Consider the following 24749-nt stretch of genomic DNA (forward strand, 5'->3'; position numbering starts at 1 on the left):
CCAGCATTTTCTGCATATTTTCAAATGATTTTTATTTCTTTGAGATACAGAAATTTATACTACTAAGTCTTTATTATTTGGGTTAAAATGGATCATTTTTATAGGAACTAAGTTTTAAAGCTCATTACACCCAAAGATTTTCATTATGATCTAATTTGAAATGAAAGTAAACAGAAATAATTTTGTTCTGCTAAAAGAAGTCATTGTGCTTTAACAAAATATCACAAATCACAATTACAGAGAAGTAACAAATTGACTAAAAAGCACGATTCATCAACAATTATTAGCCATGTGAAAATCTATTATTAGTTTACAGAAAATCATCTCTGTCTATGAGGAATAACTAGCTAGTTTCTCATCCCTAGATGGTATATTTTTGCCTTCCTTAAAAACAATCCACAAAGTCAACTCATCCGGCAGTATCACAAAACTTAGAAATATATATACAGTGTACTTTTATATGTTAATATACATATAGACAACTAAAAGTCAAAGAAAGTTACTATCATGTTGAGCTCAGGACCAGCTACAGAAATGAGTCAAAGTCGTAAGGAATTAAGCATAATTAAATGGTCTGTTTGACATGGCAGCTATGGGTTCCTGGAAAAACAGGGAGCAGAGAGCAAAGATATTTCATGAAGAGATGAAAATCAAATAATAAGCTGAGAGATTTGCAAGGCAATTAGTTGAGTTGGTATTTTAAATTTCTGGTGTCTGAAAGAGCTCCAGCCTGGTCATGTCCACAGCAGTTGTAGCACTAATGAAAATAGAGGAGATTCTTCACTGTGACATCATTCAGTGAGACTATAAATAAATTTTTAATATAAATTTGAATTTACATTATTAATCGTTTTTCCCTATGTTCCCTTGTTTACTCAGTCAGAGATACTGTCTCTCAATAAAAGGAAAAGCATATGGAGACACCAAATATGCCCAAGAGCTTGGTCACCTCCAGATTCTAGATCCTAATATCCAAGCCCAAAACTTCTCATTGCCTTATAGGACCAGAACAAATGACACAGTCAACCTCTGATTTATTAAGAATTTCTTTAGCACAGAAATTTTCTCTGAGGAGTTGGTATTAGGGCTTTGAGAGAAGCCAGATTTGAAACATTAAAGAAAATCCCCTAGAGAATTGAGATAGGTCAGTATCCCTCTGGAAAGATTACCCATTTTCCAAAGAGAGTATCTCAGCATTTGGAATTACAACTTCATATTTTAAAGTTCCCCAGTGTGTCTGAGAAGCATAAGCAATCATTTGATAACTCTAAAGTCTAAAGCCCTTTGCCCCTAGCACTCATGTAAATGATCCACAAAACATGATTCTATAAAAATACAAAAAACACAACATACCATATGGATAGAGTCCAGGATGTTCCTATTGGCAGAATTTATGGTTGCCTGATCCCATTTTATAAGACCATAATTCCTTCATTAACAGTTCAATGCAATGTTTGTGTTGAACTAACCAGGCAATTCATTATATAAAATAAGCTTTTGTTCACTTTCATGATGTTATTGAAAGTACTATCAATCTATGTTTTGAAATAAAAATAATAGGGGTGTCTGTGTGGCTCAGTTGGTTACGCATCTGCCTTTGGCTCAGGTCATGATCGTGGGGTCCTGGGATCGAGCCCCACATCAGGCTCTGAGCTCTCCCAGGAGTCTGCTTGTCCCTCTCCCTCTGCCTTGCTCATTCTCTCTGTCTCTCTCTCAAATAAATAAAATCTTTTTAAAAAGAATTAAAAATAATACATTTAGAGCTCAGATTGGGAGTCTTGACTCTTTTTGAAATATGAAACTTTAGCTAAAGAACAACAAAGGGAATCTTGAAAAATAGCAATTCTAGGACTGATCAATAGTAATTAAGAGTATCTTTATAGGTGCTGTCATTGCTTGTCTGATATACCAGATGGAAAGACTTTTTTCTGTACTTATTAATATATTGTAAATATTATTGTGGCTTGACATCTCATATTCCTTAGCATACTTTCTTCAAGTTATTAAGATTTGGGGCTCAATTTTTCTTTTGATCAAATATACATATTCACTTCCAAGAGCATTTTCTAAATTATTAGATCCAAGTTCAAAAATACTTCTGAAAGATGAGTGGGAATCATTCTAATACTTCTACCAAGGTTATATAAGACAATTTCATAGAAGTTTATGACTTACTTGAGGACTCTGTACTCTGATAAAAGAAAATCATAACCCCAAAACAAATTCAAGTAAGAAAACCATAAAGGATAACTGTTTTTAAATGTTTCTATGATATAAAGGTTGACTTTGTCAGAGGTATAGTCTTTGCTTATATAACCTGAATATTATTTCAGTTAAAAACTTGATTTTTTTGTTAAATGAGAACTCTAATTGCAACCTAGAACGACCACCTGACCAGAGACAGCTGTGAGAATGGCAGTCACATTTTGATAGAGATATTTAATGTCCTCCATAAAAATACAAAGAGATTCCAACAACTGTTCAGTTAAAGTGGTAAAAGTTCTACAATTTCAAATTCCAAGCTGTTACTCCGGAAAAACAAGACTCCAGTTCATCTCCCAGGGGTGTTTCATCAAATAAGTTGTTTTGTGATCAAAGCTTTCAGCCATCCCTTCCTTCTTACTTCCCACACAGATTTCTCATCCTTCCCTTAGCTGCAGTCTCACCACCTACACTTTGCCTCCCGTACAAGTCCTTTACTCATCCATGAACACATCAGCCATCTCCTACTTACATGGATACCCTCAGGCTGACAGATTTATGCACTTTCTAGTAATTGTGCTTTTTGTTAACATTAATATGAACCTGTCTCTATCATTTCTTCTGCTGTTGTTATTATATACATGTGCATGTGCTTTGTCCTTAACTGTCTGTGAAGAGGTAAGATTTTATTAAATACTCATGGTGTTCCTACTTTCCTTACACCAGTGTGTTTTCCTTTTAGTTGATGAGTTACTTAAGAGCACAATGATCTAATTCATTGTGATGATCTCCTGGTGCCTAAGTAGTATCTGGCATATAATAAATGTTCAACACATGTTTGTTGGATGAATGAATGATAAATAATTTACTGAGAAACAAAATGTTTGGAAGAAAAAAAATCAGAATTTGATATTATTTCTGAAACTTAATTGTCTTCAATATTTGATATGTATAAATTACTTAGGAAAAAACCCATTATGTATAAAATATGTAAGAGAAATATGTTGGGATATAATTACATGTCAACATGATTGACCTAGAAAGAATGAAATTCCTTCACTGTTTATTTAAATGACCTTGTTTACAAAGTTCATTTAACAAATTTTAGGAATATATAAGTGGCAAAAGAAACAAAGTGCTTCACCTGTCTTTGATCTAAATGTCTAGCCGGCACCAGCAGTCTGGAGGAGTATTTCCTACAGTGTTTTGTATTGATGTTAGAGTAGCATATCTTTGTCGGGAAACAAATACAACAGGGTGATTTTACTGAAGTAACATCTATTTTGAGATAAGACATTTGCAAAATTAGAAAATAACACATAAGCTAAAAATACTACATAAATAACCTAATAACTTATTAGTATATTTTCTCCCTGAATCCTCTATTAGTGAAGCTGCCATATTTATCTATTGTTGATTTTCATTTCTTTTTAAATGCAATTTGTTTTAAATCAAGAAAAGATTTTCTCATCATTAATCTTCCCGTGACTAGTTATAACTTGAAAATACATTACAAAACAACATGTAACACTCTACTGACAGGTAACAGTTTCCTCAAAATACTCCCACAGATATATATTTGCAAAAGCATATTAATTTAATGTATGGGCAAAGAATTAAGGGACTGATCATTTTATGAGTCATATTTCAAAAGGGAAAGAAAATGTTCCCTCTATGATTCACACTTTAATTTTATTTCCCAAGAAATACCTTTCAAAACAATCAATATTTATAAAAGTATTATCAGTAAAATTTAAATTTTATATACAGTAAAAACTGTAATAACATATTTTATGGCACTTTAAAAGAAATTTCATACACATTATCATTTTTTATCTTTCTACCAATCCAGTATAGGAAAATATGAACCTATTATTCCTACTTTATGGATAAAGAAACTAAAATTTCAGAGATAATATGTTTCACCCAAGGGCATTCAGCTCAAACCCTAAATTCTTCTGACTAAAATTTTTTTTTCTTTTCACCGCTCTGATCAGATAAGTATATTAAGCACCATTTCAAATTAGTCTTTCAATCTGTTACCCAAACATGCAGTCTCCCATAGTCATTGTGAACTTATAAACGATTTATTTGGAAAAGTAGAAATGTTCATCATGAGTGATGAGCTAAGTAGTCATCTTGTTTGGTAATTTAATATCTAGTTTTGTGTCCTAATTATTTTATTTTATTAACATCCAAATATCATGACTAGACTTAAATTACTAAGTAAATGACTTCCTATTATATGGACATCCACTATGTTAGTGATACAGACATGGAACTCACAATATGAAAAAGTAGAAACTAGAGAAGATACTAAGAATATTTCCTAGTGGCCTGATAACTTATATTATTATAAAAATTATAGAACAGTATGGTTTGGTAACTTGATAAGAAAGGTGTTCACAGGACTAAGGTCAGGAGGCTGGTGTGATTAAACAAATATTCTAGAAATTAGTAGGCCAAAATTTTTTCTTACCACACTCATGAAAAAAAAAAATGAAATAAATCATATGATATATGAAACAACTTTTTCCCTCAAATACGTTGTCATATGAACTCATTAAAATGTTGATTATTGATCTACTAGGTTATATTAGCTCCCCCAAGTCCTTAAAGTCTGTTATGTCAATATGGTATTTGGGACTTTTAAAAATGATGATTAATGACAGGAGAATAATACTATGAAACAGGTATCATAGTAAGAAAAATTGACTAACTTTGGGTCATGCATTTTCAATAGGGGTGAAAACTGATTCATGAGAAAAAATCTTACTAACTATAAATCATAGCTATAGATACAGCACATAATAAACAGATATACAGTATATCTGTGATATTAAAATCTCAAAAGAGTGGGGGTCAACTAGGAAAAAAAAAAATCTAAAAAGCTCCTTAGAGGGCAAAAATGAGAAAATGGTTGAGAAACACTCCTCTAAGTAAACAAGGATTAGCAAATTCTAAATTAAATTAATTCAAGATATCTTTGACTTCCTTTGATTATTACTACATGATGAGGGTCAGTCATAGGAATACATTAAATAAATTCCCCCAAATAAGTAAGTTATAGAATGTTTTTTGATAGCTATACAATGTCCAGTGTAGGCCTGAAAATAACTACATATTTTTTAATTAATGAATTATTCACAATCAAAAGAGAATGAATGCTTTATGATTTTCATCTTTTTTAAGCATGCAACTATGCAATAATGATATATAAATTCATTCAGTGACTATTAAACCCACCAATATCAGAAAAACTATATTGTATTTCTTGAAATAGTAAGATTCATTCTCCTCATAGTAGACCTGTTCTGCTTTAGGTTTATTACCAAAAAATTCTTGAATGCATGAGATAGTGAAAGCCCAAGTAAATAATGTATTGAAGTCATACTAAAAATAATGATTATCAATTTTTAACCTTAAATATTCAGAATTTCTCTAATTCTATACTTCCAAATACATCCTAAATTGAAAGCAAAACCCAATACCTTAAAATAATAAGAGAAAATATAGCAAAAAAGATTTCTTAAATGTAATTTTTAAACTATTTTTTTAAAGTCAACATTATACTTAATGCTGGAACACTAGACCTACTACCACTAAATTAAAAGAAAAAAAAACATCAAAGGTATCTGCTATTGCTATTAATTTCTTAAACTCTTTTGCAATTTTGTAAATTTGTAAATTTCTGTTCAATGTTTTAAAATATGAAATCTAAATTAAGAGCATATTTAAAAGAAGAGATCACGTTGTACTTTTAGTTATGTTAGATACTGTTAGGAACAGGCAATGCTGATCTAAGAAATATAGTTGGATCTATATTCATAGAGCTTACAGCTAAGTGGAAAAGTAAGCATTAACAAATAATGGTACAAATAATCAATTACAATTACGATAAGAGATACAAAGTGTGCAAGGTACTATTTGGCCATATGACAGAGAAACTAACCTACAAGAATATGAAAAGCTTTCTGGGGGAGATAATAAACATGAATAATGGCTTGCAGTTAGCTAGACAAATAAAGTAATAAAATGCACAAAGCTCACAGAGGCAAAGGTCACATAAAGGAACCCAGTGCCTTCAAGAAACTGCAAAAGAGAATGTGTCTGGACCATACAAAGAGGGAAGGTACCTAAAGAAGAAGACAAGAGACAAATCGCACAGGGCTTTGTCAATCATGTAAGAAATTTTGAACTTTATCTTAAGGGTTCTATGTAAAGAAGTAAAATTGACAAATATTTACTTTTATTTATTTATTTTTTTTTAAAGATTTTATTTATTTATTTGAGACAGAGAGAATGAGAGAGAGAGAGAGCACATGAGAGGGGGGAGGGTCAGAGAGAGAAGCAGGCTCTCCGCCGAGCAGGGAGCCCGATGCGGGACTCGATCCAGGGACTCCAGGATCATGACCTGAGCCGAAGGCAGTCGCTTAACCAACTGAGCCACCCAGGCGCCCGTCAAATATTTACTTTTAAAAGCTCACTTCCGTAGCTGTGTAGATAACGGATCAGAGTCAGGAAATACTGGATGAGAAGTGAATTGCAGTAGCTCAAAGAAGATAAAGACCATGGAGATGGGGAACATTCAGATTTGAAAGGCAGTTAGGAATTAAAACTAATAGGATTTTACTATCGATTGGATGTGAGTGGAGATGGCAAGAAAGCTGTCAAAGATAATGCCGAAGACTCTGGCCTGAACAACTGTGAAGATAGCAAGAGTAAGCCGTGGAGTGGACAGCATGCTGTTGAGAATGCTTTCTAAACTTTCAGGGTTAAACAGATGTCCTGAGAGGCCAAACAGAAAACCAGAAGGATAACGGTACCCTCCCTTGACTTCACCAGTAGCAGCCTTCAGAAGAAGGTGGGAATGTCGTGTGTATCTAGCAAGGCAGCTTTACCAATACCAAGCCCCCAGTTAGATGCATATATCTGGTGCCTATCACAACAGCTTCCACAAATACTAAGAAACCAAGCAGGAACTAATAGAACTAGCCATAGCTTCAGAATTCTACATTCTGAGAATAGAATTCCAAGAGAATACACATGAGGAGAGAAAATTCAAGACCCACGCTCCAGTTTGGAACAAATAATAGGAATGGATGAGAAAACAGGAAGAAAAAACAAGGCCTGCAGAATGGTGTTTTTTAATGAAAGGAAGATACTATAGTTACTCTAAAAGCAATATCATAGCATCATGTAAGAATATACGAGACATTTTAAAAAGTTTATAAAACTCCTGCTTTGTACTCCCATATAATTCAAGAAAAATGCACTTGATCAAAGCAAGGATGAAAAATGAGCTACAACAACAGAATGTGGAGCAAAAGTGTGGAATTGGAAAAGAGATATGTGGAAGTAATACAAAGCCTAACAAGAAAAAGTATAAGAAAACAGAAAAGAAAATATAAAACATGATTAGTGTTCTGATTTAAATGTTGGTTGAAAAACGCATTTAAGTAGGAGGCAACAGCAACAAAATTTTAGAATTAACTTACTGGCCTCAAAAAAAGAGAATCTCTAGGCTGGCAGTGCAGAATTATCAGAAAATGGGGGACTGGAAGCAGCAGATAGGCCTGGAAAGGGTATGGGATTGAGGGCAATAATTAGGAGCATTGGTGAAAGCTGTCTGAGAAGCAATTAAATCTTCAGTTATTCTCCATCATTCTTTGTCACCAGGCAGCTGTCCACCTGCCAACCTGGTTTATTATTTGGGGAGAGACACAGAGGTAATCTCAGGACTGGGGAACACAAGAGAGAGTAGAGGTTGTAGGCACCATACTGAATGAACTATAGAATTGAAGTGAGACATAATTCCTCACCCCACCTGCTTTTGCCTTTCAACTCTATGACATTCCCAGCCAAGAGATTAAAGGATTCTTCTCTAAGAAATCTGGCCAGTCCAGGGGTGCCTGGGTGGCTCAGATGTTTAAGCATCTGCCTTCGGCTTAGGTCATGGTCCCAGGGTCCTGGGATGGAACCCCGCATCTGGCTCCCTGCTCAGCCGGGAGTCTGCTTCTCCCTCTCCCTCTCCCCCTGCTTGTGTTCCCTCTCTCGCTGTGTCTCTCTCTCTGTCAAATAAACAAATAAAATCTTTAAAAAGAAAAGAAAAGAAAAGAAATCTGGCCAGTCCAAAAAAGAAAACTCAAACGTACTGACATCATTGGTCCTCCAATAAAAGTTCTGACACATCATCTTAAATTGAATCTCAAACTCTACAAGCTCCAGTGACATGCTCAGAACTTCCAGAGGAGACAGTTTGCTATCAGCTATCTGAGAAAAGCTTATAGCATGGAAGACAGAAACTAAAAGAACAAGGAGGGAAAAAATATTAGAAGCAAGACTATGCAAGAAAAAATACTTATAAATGGGGTGCAGGAGCACATTCAGTATACAAAATGGAGAGCACAGAGAAATCAAAAGGATAAAAGAAGATATAAAATTTTACACAGGTTTAGACAATAAACGTAAAGATATCCACACATACACACCCCAAAAAACCATAAAGCAGAAAGACAGAAAATCTAAGACTATAAGAAGACAAGTCGAGGCCAAACAAGCAAACAATAGGGGATCCAGAAACAGAGGAGGGAAAAAACAAAACAGAACAAAAAGACAAAAGTATTATTAAATACAGAGTAAAAGTAAGGTTTTCTTTGAAAACTGAAATCTAAGCTTGAAAAGACTCACTCCATAATTAAAAGAAATCAAACCTAGATATATATTGGCAATATATTTTTTTTAATTTAAGGTAAAGGAAACTCTCTTGGAAGTATCCAGATACTCTACCCCCCAACCAAAAAAGAAAGCAACATTACCTACAGTTAGTAAAAGAAGCCTGGATTAAAACAGACTGGGACTCTGAGCTGTGCTCATACACAATACATGCTAATCCAGTGACTAGGCAAAATATAAACCACTGGTAACATAACACCAAACATTAGCTCCTTATAAAGTGCTTTCATAAAGCCATAAATAAAAACAGGGTCATCTAATAAAAACAATAGACAAAACACATGCAAAGATAATAAAAATACTAATGGTCAATAAATCAATGATGATGTGTATCATTTTAGTAATTAAAAATTGCAAATTAAAACAGGATGAAGTTGACAAAGATCAAATAGAATAGTAAATCTCAGTGTTGACAAGAATGTATAAATTCTGTGCTGATGGGAATATAAATTGGGATGTTTGCAACATGACAATATATATCAAAATGCATACATTTAACATATATAAATATTAATAAATGAACATCCTGTGAGTATATTAGATTGTTTTTGTCAGTGCTTCTTTTATATTTTCCAAATATTCTAAAATGAACACAAATTATTTTTATAGTTAAAAATATCACTGTCAAAACACAGTAATATTTTAATATTTAAGCCGTTTGCCCTAGTAATTCTATCACTAAAAATCTAGCCTAATTGAACAGATATGGGGAAAAACAATTGCACATACAAATGTTTATTGCAGGATTATTCTTACTAGAGAAAAATAAACAGCTCAAATACCCAGTACTATAGTATGGTTAAATATTTTCACAGGAAACATGAAGATATGCTTGCAATATAAAAAGAAAGGAGAAAAACCTATGGATATAATATATTCTTGATATTATTATATGAATAATATAATAAGTAATTAGTGATTTATGTATAGGATTACAGGTGTTTTAAAGTTTCTTTATATTTTTATACATTTTCTAAATTTTCTCCAACAACAGTGTAGGAATGCTTTGTGTTCTGAGAAATACAAACATTATTTTAAAACATTAAATTTGAAATTCAGTGTATATACTGAAGATACACAATGAACATGATCAAGCTGTAAGAGTTATGTAAGGTTTCAAACAGATCAAAAGAAAAAAACATCGAACTGGCAAAGGAATTGATGAATAATTCAAATAATAGAAAATGAAGAGTTCAAAAATTCATTCATTAGTACTCAAAAATATTAATTAAAACTTGAATAAAAGACTATGTCAGGAACTTTTGATTTAACAAAGATTTTTTAAAATTAGTAGCCAATATTTTCAGACTGGTGAGATGCAAGGTTTTATATACCTCTGTGAGGGAATAAAGAGTAATTTGACAATCTAAATATTCCTATATAAATAATATAAATTCCTGTATAAATATTCCTGTGGTAGATATTTGTCATTTTCTTCAACTTTTTTTTTTTAAGATTTTATTTATTTATTTGACAGAGAGAGAGAGAGAGCAGGAACATAAGCAGGGGGAGTGGGAGAGGGAGAAGCAGGCTTCCTGCCGAGCAGGGAGCCTGATGTGGGGCTCGATCCCAGGACCCTGGGATTATGACCTGAGCCGAAGGCAGACGCTTAATGACTGAGCCACCCAGGCACCCCCTTCAACATTTTTTTAAAAGATTTTATTTATTTACTTGAGAGAGAGAGAGCATGAGCAGGGGAAGGGGCAGAGGTAGAGGGAGGGAGAAGGAGGCTCCCTGCTGAGCAGGGAGCCCCATGCAGGGCTCCATCCCAGGATCCTGGGATCATGACCTGAGCTGAAGGCAGGTGCTTAAGCAACTGATCCACCCAGGTGCCCCTTCTCCAACAGTTTTCTGTTTTCATTCCTCTCTGTACTCAAGGGGGCTAGAAGTTATATACTAGATTTCTCAGATTGCCTTGTGGCTTAGATTTTGCCCATCAAGGTATGACAGCCATAAGAGGTGTGCTTCCATCTCCCTCAAAAGAATACATCGCAAAGAACATAGTTGACCTGTGATCTCCATCTGCCCCACCTGTAGATCCATTATAGGCTCCAAACAAGGCCACACATTCCCTGAGCCGCTACCAGTCAATGACTGAGCATGACAGGAATACTACAGCCCATTATGGGACACTCTCCAAAGGGTAATCTTTGCTCAAGGATTCCAAATTGGCTTGGATAGGACGTTTTCAAAACTGGGCTCAAGTTTTGAGGCTCTTCCTACTCAACCTTCCTTCCTTCCTTCTCTTCTTTCACAGGGATCAGAACTTCCTCATGGTCTGAAGGCTCACCCCCCTCTACTCCTGCTCCTGCCCCCTTTGTACTTCAAAAATGTTTCCTCCAGTAAATTTCTTACATACTGAATTCCATCTTGGAGTCTGTTTCTAGGACGAAGGCTCTCATAAGAAAGGGAGACTGACAACAAAACAAAGAGGCAACCCATGAAATGGGAGAAGATATTTGCAAATAACACTACAGACAAAGGGCTGATATCCAAGATCTATAAAGAACTTCTCAAACCCAACACCCAAAAACCAAATAATCAAGTCAAAAAATGTGCAGAAGACATGAACAGACACTTCTCCAAAGAAGACATACAAATGGCTAATAGACACATGAAAAAATGTTCAACATCATTAGCCATCAGGGAAATTCAAATCAAAACCACATTAAGATACCACCTTACACCAGTTAGAATGGCAAAAATTGACAAGGCAAGAAACAACAAATGTTGGAGAGGTTGTGGAGAAAGGGAAACCTTCTTACACTGTTGGTGGGAATACAAGTTGGTACAGCGACTTTGGGAAACAGTGTAGAGGTTCCTCAAAAAGTTAAAAATAGAGCTACACACCCTATGACCCAGCAATTGCACTACTGGGTATTTACCCCAAAGATACAGATGTAGTGAAAAGAAGGGGCACGTACACCCCAATGTTCATGGCAGCAATGTCCACAATAGCCAAACTGTGGAAGGAGCTGAGATGCCCTTCAACAGATGAATGGATAAAGAAGATGTGGTCCATATATACAATGGAATATTACTCAGCCATCAGAAAGGATGAATACCCAACTTTTGCATCCACGTGATGGAATTGGAGGAGATTATGCTAAGTGAAATAAGTCAAGCAGAGAAAGGCAATTATCATATGGTTTCACTCATGTGTGGAACATAAAGAATAACATGGAAGACATTAGTAAAAGGGGGGGAAACGGAAGGGGGGGGAATCAGAGGGGGAGACGAACCATGAGAAATTATGGATTCCGGGAAACAAACTGAGGGTTTCAGTGGGGAGTGGGGATGGGTTAGCCTGGTGATGGGTCTTAAGGAGGGCACGTATTGCAATGAGCACTGGGTGTTATATGCAAACAATGAATCATGGAACACTACACCAAAAACTAATGAAGTACTGTATGGTGACTAATATAACATAATTTAAAAAAAGGACGGGGAGACTGAAGGGAGTAAGAGTCATCTATTATCTTTTCCTGCTTCTGGTTTCAGAAGTACTAAGGGAGGGTAATGTAAATGTCTGGGTGGGTTTCGCAGCATTAGCAGAGTCTAGCAGCATTGGCAGCATTCAGCCTCCCAGGCCCTGCAATATCATGAGGGAACTGGTACAGGCTTCCTGCTCAGTGGCAACGGAAGTGATTCCTACAGCAGCAGCAGTGCTTCAGCGACCTCAACAGCAAATCCATCCAGGAGCTCTGGGTAATTCTGCTTCTTTATGCTCCTCCACATCTAGGGGGAGGAATGGCTTTCTGTGGTTACCACTGTCTGAGTAGTACTATCATCATTCCTTGTTTCCTTCTCCTCCCCTTTCAACACTTTTGTAACCAATTCCCTATTTTAAACCACCTTAGTATGATTTCCTCATTCCTGAGTAAATGTGGAATGATACAAATCTGTTTCATTCTTTTTGACTCTAGAAATTCTCATTAGTGTTAACTCTATAAAGAAATTAATATGAACAAAATTTATTAATAAACCCAATGAACAATTATTAAATATTAAATGTAAATAGTTATTGCACAAAAATTTTATACTAACAAAAAAGTCCCAAAGAAATCTGACACTAGAGGTAAATAATTTACCAAAGTAATTTAGAGTACATTATTATGTTTTCTTATGCCCCAATTAAGATATGTGCTTATTAATAGTTTTTAGATATATAAGTAAATACACATCATTTACTGTTAACTATACAAAGTGGGAAAAAAAGTTAAATATGTGGTTATCATATGACTCATAAATTTCCAATCTTAGAAATATATCCTAGGGAAATTTTGTACTTGTAAACCAAAATACATGTACAATAATGTCCACAGCAGCATTGTCAAAACAACCAACAACTTGAAAGACCCATATGTCTGTCAACAGTAAAAGAAATAAACACATCACAATATTTTCATAGAGTGGAGTCCTATGTCACAGCATAGATGAATCTCAAGAGAAAATCTTCAGGGTAAGCAGAAAATCACACTAGGATTCCATTTTTACAAAATTAAAAACCAAATAAAATTATATTCTATTGTTTAGGGGTAGAAAGTCAGGAAAAGAGTACAGTATGTCTATGGGAGGAGGGGTTGTAATCAGGGTGAGGCATGAGGGATGGTGAGGGGCTGACATTCTATTTCTTGTCCTGGTTGGTAGTTGCCCAGTTGTTTGCTTTATAATTATTCTTTCATGGGTACATATATGTTTTATGCACTATTCTGCAAGCATGAGATATCTTAAAATAAAAGAGAAAAAAAAGATCAGGATATAAAAGGGTAAACTCCAGGAAAACAATACCCCTACCTGCATGGTTTAAAACAGAATCACCAGCTCATTCTCTCATACACCTAAGTCCACGTCAATAAATGTGTTTACATAATACATAAATGAATGAACATCAAGCTCTCAGACATTTTAATATGTTCATAAAGTAAACCAGAAAAAAATACATGCAAATGCCATCTAGTAATTACTATGTGGAAAAATTATGGGTGTCCCTATTTGTCTTCTTGGTACTTCTCTTTGTTACGAAAATTTCTCAAATAACATTTCTCTGAAAACTGAATAATTAAATGTGTTGTTAAAAGTCCAGAATAAGGTCAGCTTATGTTCTGGCCATTTTTCTTTCTCTAGAAACATTAATCCAGTTGTTTTCACAAACAAGATCCTTACAACACCATGAATTTTATCATTGTTTTATAGTTTTCAGAGTACAGGTCTTTCATCTCCTTTGTTAAGCTTATTCCTAGGTGTTTTATTCTTTTTGGTGCAGTTGTAGATGGAAATGTTTTCTTTATTTCTCTTCCTGCTACTTCATTATTAGTGTGTAGAAACTCTACCAATTCCTGGGTATTGATTTTGTATCCTGCAACTTTATTGAATTTATTTATTACTTCTCATAGTTTTTTGGTGGCATCTTTAGGGTTTTCTGTGTGTAATATTATGTCATCTGCAAACAGTGACAGCTTAACTGCTTTCTTACCAATAGGAATATCTATTTCTTTTTCTTATCTGATTGCTGTGACTAGGACTTCTAGTACTGTGTCAAATAAAAGTGATGAGAGTGGACATCTTTGTCTTGTTCTTAGGAAAAAAGCTCTCAGTTTTTCACGATTGAGTACGATGTTAGCTGAGGGTTTTTCATATGGCCTTTATAATGGTTGAAGTATGTTCCCTCTAAGCCCACTTTGTTGAGAGTTTTTATCATGAATGGATGTTGAATTATAAATTAGGGTTCTTAAACTTTGGTGTACATCATAATCAGGTGCAAACCAGCCCAAGAGAATCTAGTAATATCATAGCTAAATTGGATCAATTTTAACTGTAAGTAAACTAGCATTCTGAATATAGCCCCAGTGAGCTACCCCAGCCGCCTCTCCAAGCCGAATGAGCACCACCCACTTCCTCTTTTTTTCCCTACAGACACAGCAATCTTCAAGATCCAGAGCATTCTGTTCCTTCATGTCTCAGCACCTTGCACATGCAGCTCCTCCTGCCTGGATGCCCCATCCTCCGCCTACTTAACTCCCACTCCCCATTCAAAACTCAGTTCAAGTATCTATTCTCTAGAAAAGAGTTTCCTGACCACCCTCCAGCCATTTTACAGTTTAGATACTCTTATCCTGAATTTTTTTTACAATACTTTAATACAATTTTAATTAAATATTTGATTATCAGATTAATTTTTTCCTTGACTATACTGTAAGATTCATAGCACATGGGGCATGCTTGTTTTGTTCACTTTGATTTTTACTGAAGTATAGTCAAAACACAATGTTACATTAGTTTCAGGTGTACAACACAGTGATTTGAGAAGTTTATACCTTTTGCTGTGCTCACCGCAAGTGTAGCTTCCATCTGTCATTATATAACGCTATTACAATACCATGGGCTATATCCCCTATGCTGTACCATATCTCCAGAACTTGATCTAAAACTCAACCCTCAAAATAGATTAGCAATCTCAATATAGATTGACAGACCCTCAAAATAGATTTTGTTTATTGAGTAGTTTGGTTGGATAATTGAATAAACTATCAAACCAACAGACAAAAAAAAAAAACATTTTTTTTTTTTTGGTTAAAAAAATTAAATGACTGCTCTATCATCCAGGCTTTGAACTAAAAATCATCTGAATTTTTTTTCCTTTGAAAAAATTCCATGTAATCAAAAGTCCCAAATCAGATGAGTAATTACTTCATATGACAATGAGGATAATATGTACTCAATCTTAGCTAATGAATTTTGATTTTCTTTTTTGTATATAACTCACCCATGTGTATTTCTTTTACACTAAATAGAGATCCTTTACCAACCCAAATATCCAATGATGACTCATTTTCTTTAAATTTAGTTTGGACGTGATGGGTAGAGGAAGAAAAGGCAAGAAAACATATTAGCCTTCTAAGATTAATGACTATATTTTTCTTTTAGGAACTTGGAGTCCTAAACTGAAATGTTTCCTCTCTGATCCCTAATATCTGAAGCTGGACCTAATGTAATTGTTTCCAAGGGGAATATACAGCTTATGCTTTCTGACTGGCTGTCACAATGCTCTGAGTTAATCACCACCCCCTCCCAAAATGCCCAGCTCAGTACAATCATGAGAATTCTGAACTGAACCTCCGTGGCAGTTTGAGCAATAAACTTATTTATCTGTGTGTGAGGGACTTTTAGTTCCCAAAGCTCAGAATATTTTATTAAGCTGGTGACATTTTCTGATTTTTCGATACCTCATTTTTCAAATCCAAATGCTCTGGATTTCTAGTGTTTCTATGTCGTGTTCAGAAAACAGAGTAACACAATTCTCCATTTGGTTGCTCTTGAGAGCACAATGCTATAGCACTGATATTTTCGAGAGTTATTTATTCCATTCTTTTATCTTCTACGTTTACCTGTTCTGTAATGACCTAATCTCCTACCACTCTCTTTCTTAGATAATCTACTCTATGAATATCATCCTTCTTGCTATAACTCACTGTCTCCAACTTGAAAGCATTCATACTTATTGCTGCTTTGCCTGGAACATCTTTCCCCTAGATATTTCTGTGGCTGGCTCCACTGGAAACTTTAGGTCTTACCCAAAGCCCTTATTTAAAATTACAATCCCTCTTGAACACTTCTTAGACCTCTTCTTCTATTTTTTTCATAGCATTTATATGATAAAACTATTTTTTTCTTTTTATTATCTGTTTTCCTACCTCTAGGACAAAAACTCCATAAAGACAAAGATTTTTGCCTCTTTTATGTGCTGCTATATTCTTGGGCCTTATTGCAGGTACTTGAAAATTACCAAGTAAAACAAATTTTCCATCACAATTACTAATCTTAATATTCCTATGAAAACTACCAAGAGACTCTAAGAGTCTAGGGGTACTGATTCCCGGGAAGGGGATGCCTTTACCAGGGGAAACAGTAAGAGTCCTATTAAACATAAAGCTACAGCTGCTGCCTGGTCAACCCCAAAGCCCAGCAAGAAAGAAAGGAGTTAATATTGATGTGGTAAATGACACTGATAACCCTGAGGAAGAGAGTGGCTGCTGTGTGTGGGAGGGGGAGTGCAGAGAAGAGTATGTTAGGCTCTCAGATGATTCACTGGGCCATTTTTGGGCATCCCCATACCCAGTTATGACTATAAATTTTTTTAAAAATTTTTATTAACATATAATGTATTATTTGTTTCAGGGGTACAGGTCTGTGATTCATCAGTCTTACACAATTCACAGTGCTCATAACACATACCCTCCCCAGTGTCCATCACCCAGCCACCCCATCCCTCCCACCCCCTGCCACTCCAGCAATCCTCAGTTTGTGGTTTGTCTCCCTCTCTGGTTTCATCTTGTTTCATTTTTCCCTCTCTTCCCATATGATCCTCTGTGTTGTTTCTCAAATTCCTCATATCAGTGGGATCATATGATACCTATCTTTCTCTGATTGACTTATTTCGCTTAGCATAATACCCTCTAGTTCCATCCACATCATTGCAAATGGCAAGATTTCATTTTTTTGATGGCTGCATAATATTCCATTGTGTGTGTGTGTGTGTGTGTGTGTGTGTGTGTGTGTGTGTGTATACACACCACATCTTCTTTATTCATATATATATACCACATCTTTATTCATTCATCTATTGATGGACATCTAGGCTCTTTCCATAGTTTGGCTATTGTGGACATTGCTGCTATAAACATTGGGGTGCATGTGCCCCTTTGGATCACTACATTTGTATCTTTGGGGTAAATACCCAGTATAACTATAAATGTTTAAGTACAACCATAGCATTAAGAACATCCATGGCTCAGAACTCTCAGGTATGAGGTCTGGGTAAAACATCAAGCAAGCCTCCCAGATGAGCAGAAGTGCTGGCTGAAGAAAAGGGAAATCTAAAATGGCTATGGGAGTGGGCAGATATGAGTATCATTAATGGCCTTGGTACCAACTACATTATCAAGTCGGGGCCGGGGGGGGAACCATCCCTCCTCAAGTACATTTTCTTGGAAATTGCAACCAATTGTGACCAATTTGATAAGCTTTGCCTGGATGAAGTGAACTTATCTAAGCAGCAAATGGATGTGAGGGCTATGAGAAATGGAGTAGTGGAATATAGATGCTGATACATTACCAAGATTCTTTTTTCATCAGCTATGCGCCTTTCCTCCATTTGCTGTGAATGTTAGCAGATCACAGTTCATAGCTCTTTCTTTCCTTAGAGGTTTACCCTCTGCAAAAGAAGAGCCACTTCCCCAGGAAGGCTATTTCCTGCCAGAGGGAATAGATCAATAGCCAATGACTAGTGAACACAAGGGTAGAAGATGCTGTCTATCTAATCTCAAGGAGAGGCTAACTCTATGGAGCAATTCATGTTTCAGAGCCCCTCCATAGGATCCGACCAGGCTGTCCTCCAGCTGAGACTCTATTTGTGTTTAGATTTTTTTCCTGCTCTATCTTGCTGCCCTTGCTCTCCTCCTGAGAGCACTTTCAATAAATCCCATAAACAAGAATTCCTGACTTGGCTCCACTTTTGAAGAACTTTACCTAAGACATATGATAATATGCAAATCATCTGAAAGAATGCATCCTAAGCACAGCCTTAAAAATTCTCTACATGATTCCAATGAACATTATTAGCTCACAATTTTTTTTAAATCACAAAACTTTAAAATAAATATCATGAGTGAGACTCACCAGGAAGAGAACAGAAAAATTTCATAAAATAGAATCATCAACTCAAATATAAAATGTATATATAATATATATGAAACATGTATATAAAATGTACATACAATATGTAATATGATAATTTTAATATAGTATATATCATAATATATATGTTTTTAAATGTTTGTATAAAATATATTATATATGACATATATATTATATATGTTTTGTATATATTATATATTGCATATGTAATATATACAAAATATACATAATATACATTATATAGTAATTACATATAATATTTAAAGACCTATATAACATATACAAAACATATATATCATATATCAAGTGTATAAAGAGGAAATACAAACATAAATGAGAACAAAAATATATCAGTATCAAAAGCCAATTCACCAAAAAAAAAAAAAAATTGTGAATAGCATATAATAGATGAAATTAAAACTCAATATATGGATGAAAGGGCAGATTAGACTGAAGAGAACACAGAACGAGTGTGGTAGGAAGATGTGAATAAATATCCCAGAATTCACTGAGAGACTTGAAGGTAGAAAATACAATGGTTGAGGGGCACCTGGGTGGCTCAGTCGTTAAGCGTCTGCCTTCGGCTCAGGTCATGATCCCAGGGTCCTGGGATCGAGCCCCGCATCAGGCTCCCTGCTCCGCGGGAAGCCTGCTTCTCCCTCTCCCACTCCCCCTGCTTGTGTTCCCTCTCTCACTGTGTTTCTCTCTGTCAAATAAATAAATAAAATCTTTAAAAAAAAAAAAAAAAGAAAATACAATGGTTGAAACACACAGAGGACACTGTGAGAAAGCTGACATCCACATAACCAGAGTTCTAGATAGTAGAGATAAAGGTGTAGAAGAAATATTTGATGAGATAATGCCTGAAATTTTTTCAAAGTTCATGAAAGACACCAATCCATAGATTCAGGAAGTCAACTAAACCACAAATAGTATAAAGAGAAATTCTGGGGCGCCTGGGTGGCTCAGTCGTTAAGCGTCTGCCTTCCGCTCAGGTCATGATCCCAGGGTCCTGGGATTGAGCCCCACATCGGGCTCCCTGCTTGGCGGGAAGCCTGCTTCTCCCTCTCCCACTCCCCCTGCTTGTGTTCCCTCTCTCGCTGTCTTTCTCTGTCAAATGAATAAATAAATAAATAAATAAATAAATAAATAAATAAATAAATAAAAGAGAAATTCACTACTAGCTATATATCATGGTTGTATGAAGCAAGACGGCCTAAATTTGAATCCTGCCTCCTCGTTACTAACTAGCCAATCAAGGACAAATTATTTAACCTTTCCTTGCTGTCGTTTCTGATCTGCAAAGTGGATTTAATGATAGTACACACTTCAGAGACTGTTATGAAGATTAAATGAGCTGAAATCTGTAAAGCTCTTAGAATAGTGCTGTTGAGTTTTTAATATTCATCTTTATTACTTTTATCTTGAATGCTTATACAAGGTGCTCTGAATCAGAGATTTTTTGTGATTATCTCGTAATAAATAAGTAAATCAGCCTGCTTTGCCCTATGCCTTACTCATGATGAAGGCCAGGTCATATGTCCTACATAAGTAGCTGAAAACTCTACAGGTGAGTAACAGAGTAGAATGGGGTTTTTTCCACTTACGTATAGGAGAGACAGTCATCTCCTCCCATCCTGAAAGGAAAAAAAAATCTTTTGCTGCTTTGAGATAGGTTAGAAAGGATCCTAGGTTCTCAGTCGAATCTTTCAGAATGTAAATACATCTTTCTAAGGGCCAAATAAACCCCAGGTGTCTCCAAGATCAGGAGTTTCACACCCAGAGAGGTGGTGCCCCAATCTTTCTGGCACTTGAGAACTTAATCTAGGGACCTAATCCAAGCTATAACATTTAGCTCACTTGAGGAGTTAAGAGGAGTTTTATCATCCTTTCAATCAAAGCAATTAACTACACAAATAACTATAGGTATGAAAAGACTCAGGAGGCTAAGGCTTTTTGGAGCACTGAGAAATCCAAGAAGTTTCACTTCCCCACAAATACCTGGCATACCCTGAGTTTAAGTGCTTGTTATATAAACAAAAATAAACACAACTGATGAAATCATAAAGATAAGAGCAAAAGTAATGACATACAAGAAGAGACACAAGGGAGAGGATCAACAAAGGCAAAAGCTGATTCTTAGAAAACTAATAAAATTGACCAATTCTGGTGAGACTAATCAAGAAAAGAGATAAGACATACTGAGCACTAATCACCCAGAAAGGAGAGAGATCTACACATACAGCAAGATTACAAATACAGTAAGAAATACCTTGAACTACTTTATTAGTACTACCACTTTGGAAAACCATTTGGCATTATCTGGTAAGACTGAAGATATGCATGCCCCGAGACCCAGCAATTTTGCTCCTCGGAATGTGTTCTCAAGAAACTCTTGCACATGTGCACTGGGGGGGAAGTGCAAGAATATTTATGGAAGCATCATTCATAATGGCAGGAATATAAAATACTAAGTGTTCATGTACAAGAATATAAATATATTAATTGTGGTGACTTCATACAATAAAATGTGGAGTAACAGTAAAAAAGAATAAACTCTAGCTATATGCCATCAACCCCAATGAACGCCCCAAGTACCTGTTGGGCACAGTAGCAAATTACAGGAAAATACAGTATAATACTATTATGAAAATTCAGTAACAGTCATAATTAAGGAATATGCCTTATATATATAAAAATATATACATATTTATATATAAATATATACATAAATATGTGTATTTACATATATATAAATACATGGCGAAATTAGAAATAAATGCCAAAGAATTATAATCACAAAATTTAAGAGTAGTGATTGTCTGGGGAAAGAGGCAAAGGAATGAAATCAGAGTGTCAGACATGGCCAGTTTCCAGAGTATTAGAAATGTTACATTTCTAAATTGGGTGGTGAGAGTATGAACCACATATTCATTTTATGGACATGACTTACATATACATTATACTTATTATTTTAAAGGTAAAATAGTTTAAAACAAAAGGGGCATTTTGCATGGATCATATCACTTGGCTTTGGAGCTGAGAAAGCATCTTTACCATGAACCCTTGCTTAACCCGAGTGACACCCACCATTCCTATAAAACTCCCTATTTCTCTCAATTCTTTTATAGGCTGGGAAAAGGCATGGGGGTGGCCACCCATCACAGAAGGGATGGTGTGTCTTCTCTTGTTAAGCCCAAGTAGTTTGCAAGTCTTACTAAAAGGTGAGTATTTAACACTACTTTGTCCTTAGATTTGGTCCATTGTTGCCAATTTGGAGGCATGGGGAATAATGTCCTCCTCGACATCTTTTTATTTTTGAACAAATAACAATTATCAAAGAGGATTTGTGGATCAGTATGCTGTATTAAAGAAAAGAAGAACATTCTAAAATAGACCTATGATATAATTAATATTATATGTATACACAGGCACACACACACACTGTGGGGTGAAAATAGGATTATGAAATACGAAGGGCCTCTTCATAAAATTCTCTTATTTTGAAAAATGTCTCTTTTTGGTTTTAAACACAGGGGAAAAGATTTTGCCTCAGAGGCATCACTCCCTCACACCATGTCTTCCCTCTCCCTGGTGTTAATGTTCTATGTAATGCTAATTAAATGCACATGTGTAACTAATTTAAGTGTTACAAAATTCAAGGCGCTCTTAACTCCCTCTTCCCCCAAAAATAAAATTTAAAAGTTGCTCATCTCTAGACTTTACAGAGGACTGAAAATTGAATTGTAAAATCATATTTCACAGAAAAATCTAAATTGACTATTCAGGTTATGAATACTTGATTATGGTAAGAACAGTTCAGAAATAGCCCCATTTTAATTCATTTGGAAAAGGTAGTTATTCATCATACTGAGTCTTCGGCTCAGGAAAGAGAACAGAAAGGGCTGAACTGTCAGGCTTAACACATATGTATAAAACTAATATTCTCACTCTGTTCTGAACTGAGCCTGCTGAATATCACATTAGGGATAGAGTCCAAAAGGTGGTCAACGAGGTACTCTGGCATGAAGAAATCCGATCCACAAAAAGCACAGAGGGGAAATTTACATAGATACATATTATTAAGACACAGATCATTAAAGACACTTTCATTCCCAGGATGACTGCAATTTGAAACTCATGTTTATTACATGACCACCAAACATTTTAGCATCAATACCTTAAAAATGGAAGTGACGGGGAAAGGCAGAGTCACGATTCTATACTCTTTGAACACTATTTGCAGAAATGGCAGTAATCCTGGAAACAATCATGCTTCCCCCATCAAAGCCATATTAAGGATAACTCTCTGCATTTTTACCTAAAGAGAATTACCAGGGGGGAACCCATACCTAGTAAAACTAACGGACCAGTGAAGATAGAACATGATAGTCTGTGTTAAAGGAAGTCACTTTCCACAGAGAGCTGAGGGAAAAAAAAAAACCAGAAGAGCTTACCTTTATGATGGTTTGCACTGGATACAACTTTCCCCCACAAGGTTACAATAAATATTATTATTAGCAGCTTTCCTTTTGTTGCTTTCTGTAAGTATCTCTTACTCATCCTGCAAATAAAATAAAAATAGTAAAAATCCTAAGTATATGAAATCACTGCTTTTCCATTATAATTGTGCTACATTTAGAGCTTTCATGACACCTGAACACCTGAAAATGGAATTTATTGTATTTGAAATGCTGTTTACTGTATAAATTCCGAAGAGAAAAAATAAAAGTATTCCAAACAACGTGCCTTGATATGATGCAAGAGATAAGAGAGGCCCTACCTCAGTCAGTCTTCATTCACTCAACAATAGCCTAAATCAACTGGGAAACATTACCATTTTTCTCCATATAAATATAGATTTAACTTATTCACAAAATCCAAGGCATAGTTGTTTGAATAATCTTTAAATAAGTGACTTATCTTACTCTTTTTTTCTAAAAGATTTCTTCTTCAATGCCAAGTCAAATGGTCAGAGTAAACAGTTTAGATAAAATGTGTTAAATGAATTCCTGTCCAGAATAAACTCATTTCAAATCTATTATTCCTAATGTGCTTTAAAAAAAAAAAAAAAAAAGTCACCTGGTACAACTGCTTCTTACAATTCCACTACCGGAGACACACAGGTATTTTAATATTATTGGAATCCACTGCTCTGTACTTTATCAGAAGTGGGAGAAAAATGGAAAAACAGAATGAAAAATACCAAGTGAACAGTTTCAAGTTGAACTCACAAAACTCAAGAAAGCAATGTTCTAATATAATAATAGCTACCTATAATAAAAGCTCAGCACCTACTTTCTCTAGCACTTTACGTGACAATGTTTATATTGTTCTTCACAACAAATGTGGGATATGTCCATCCCCATTTCAAAGATGAAATTTGGAAATTTGCCTAAGGTCATCTTTAATGATAGGCAATTCTGGGTTTGAATTTTTACTCTAATTCTAAATTCCTTATATTAACTACTACTTTGTTAAGGGGTAAGTGAAACTAATATGAAATATAACTCATCTGTATTTATTTCTGAGGTATATAAAATATATGTCCATCACTTAGTGCCTTCTCAGAGTCCAATCCTATACTGAACTCTATTCTTGTTTCACCTGGAGACTCTTGCCTTAGCTCTAGGGCAGGTTTACGAGGTCGCTTTCTGACCTAGTCTGATTCCTCTTCCTCTTGAATTCTCTAAATTACCTTTCTCCTCACACTGTTACTTCCAAAACTCCATCTCTAAAAATATGATTCAGTGGTAGCAATGATGGCTATAATTTGTACAATTCTGAAGAGGAGGCTTTCATATGAATAAATGTATTAAAAATGAATTATATATTTTAATACAGATATATGCAAACATTTCTCGGCCTGGAGAAACTGTGTGCACCAATTCAGGTTGCTGAGGAGACGTTGTTGCATGATTAAGAACATGACTAACTCCTGAGTCTGACTGTTTGGATTTGAGTCCAGGCTCCACTGACTTCTGGATCTTCTACTTCAGTTTCCTCTACTATAATATGGGATAATGCATGTGAAATGCCTGATCTATTGGTTGCCATGAATAAGGGCTCAATGACTATGACATTAGAGAACATTCCAGTCATTTGGATGTTCCTTT

At 35.2% G+C, this 24749-nt stretch overlaps 1 protein-coding gene across 6 annotated transcripts in view; it reads right to left on the bottom strand.

The window, feature by feature from the left end:
• TAFA2 (TAFA chemokine like family member 2) overlaps positions 1–24749 on the bottom strand; it is a 461307-nt gene that overhangs the window by 137087 nt on the left and 299471 nt on the right. For all 6 annotated transcript variants that reach the window (XR_013449245.1, XR_004926761.2, XM_078076201.1 and 3 more), the window contains exon 2: positions 23091–23197. Coding sequence is in view for 4 of the 6 variants with exons in the window: in XM_078076201.1 (XP_077932327.1) it covers positions 23091–23196 (106 nt within the window). In the remaining 2 variants the exon portion in view is untranslated. The remainder of the gene's footprint in view (positions 1–23090; positions 23198–24749) is intronic.

This window comes from Halichoerus grypus, chromosome 6 (genome assembly GCF_964656455.1).
Source record: "Halichoerus grypus chromosome 6, mHalGry1.hap1.1, whole genome shotgun sequence".
NCBI lineage: Eukaryota > Metazoa > Chordata > Mammalia > Carnivora > Phocidae > Halichoerus > Halichoerus grypus.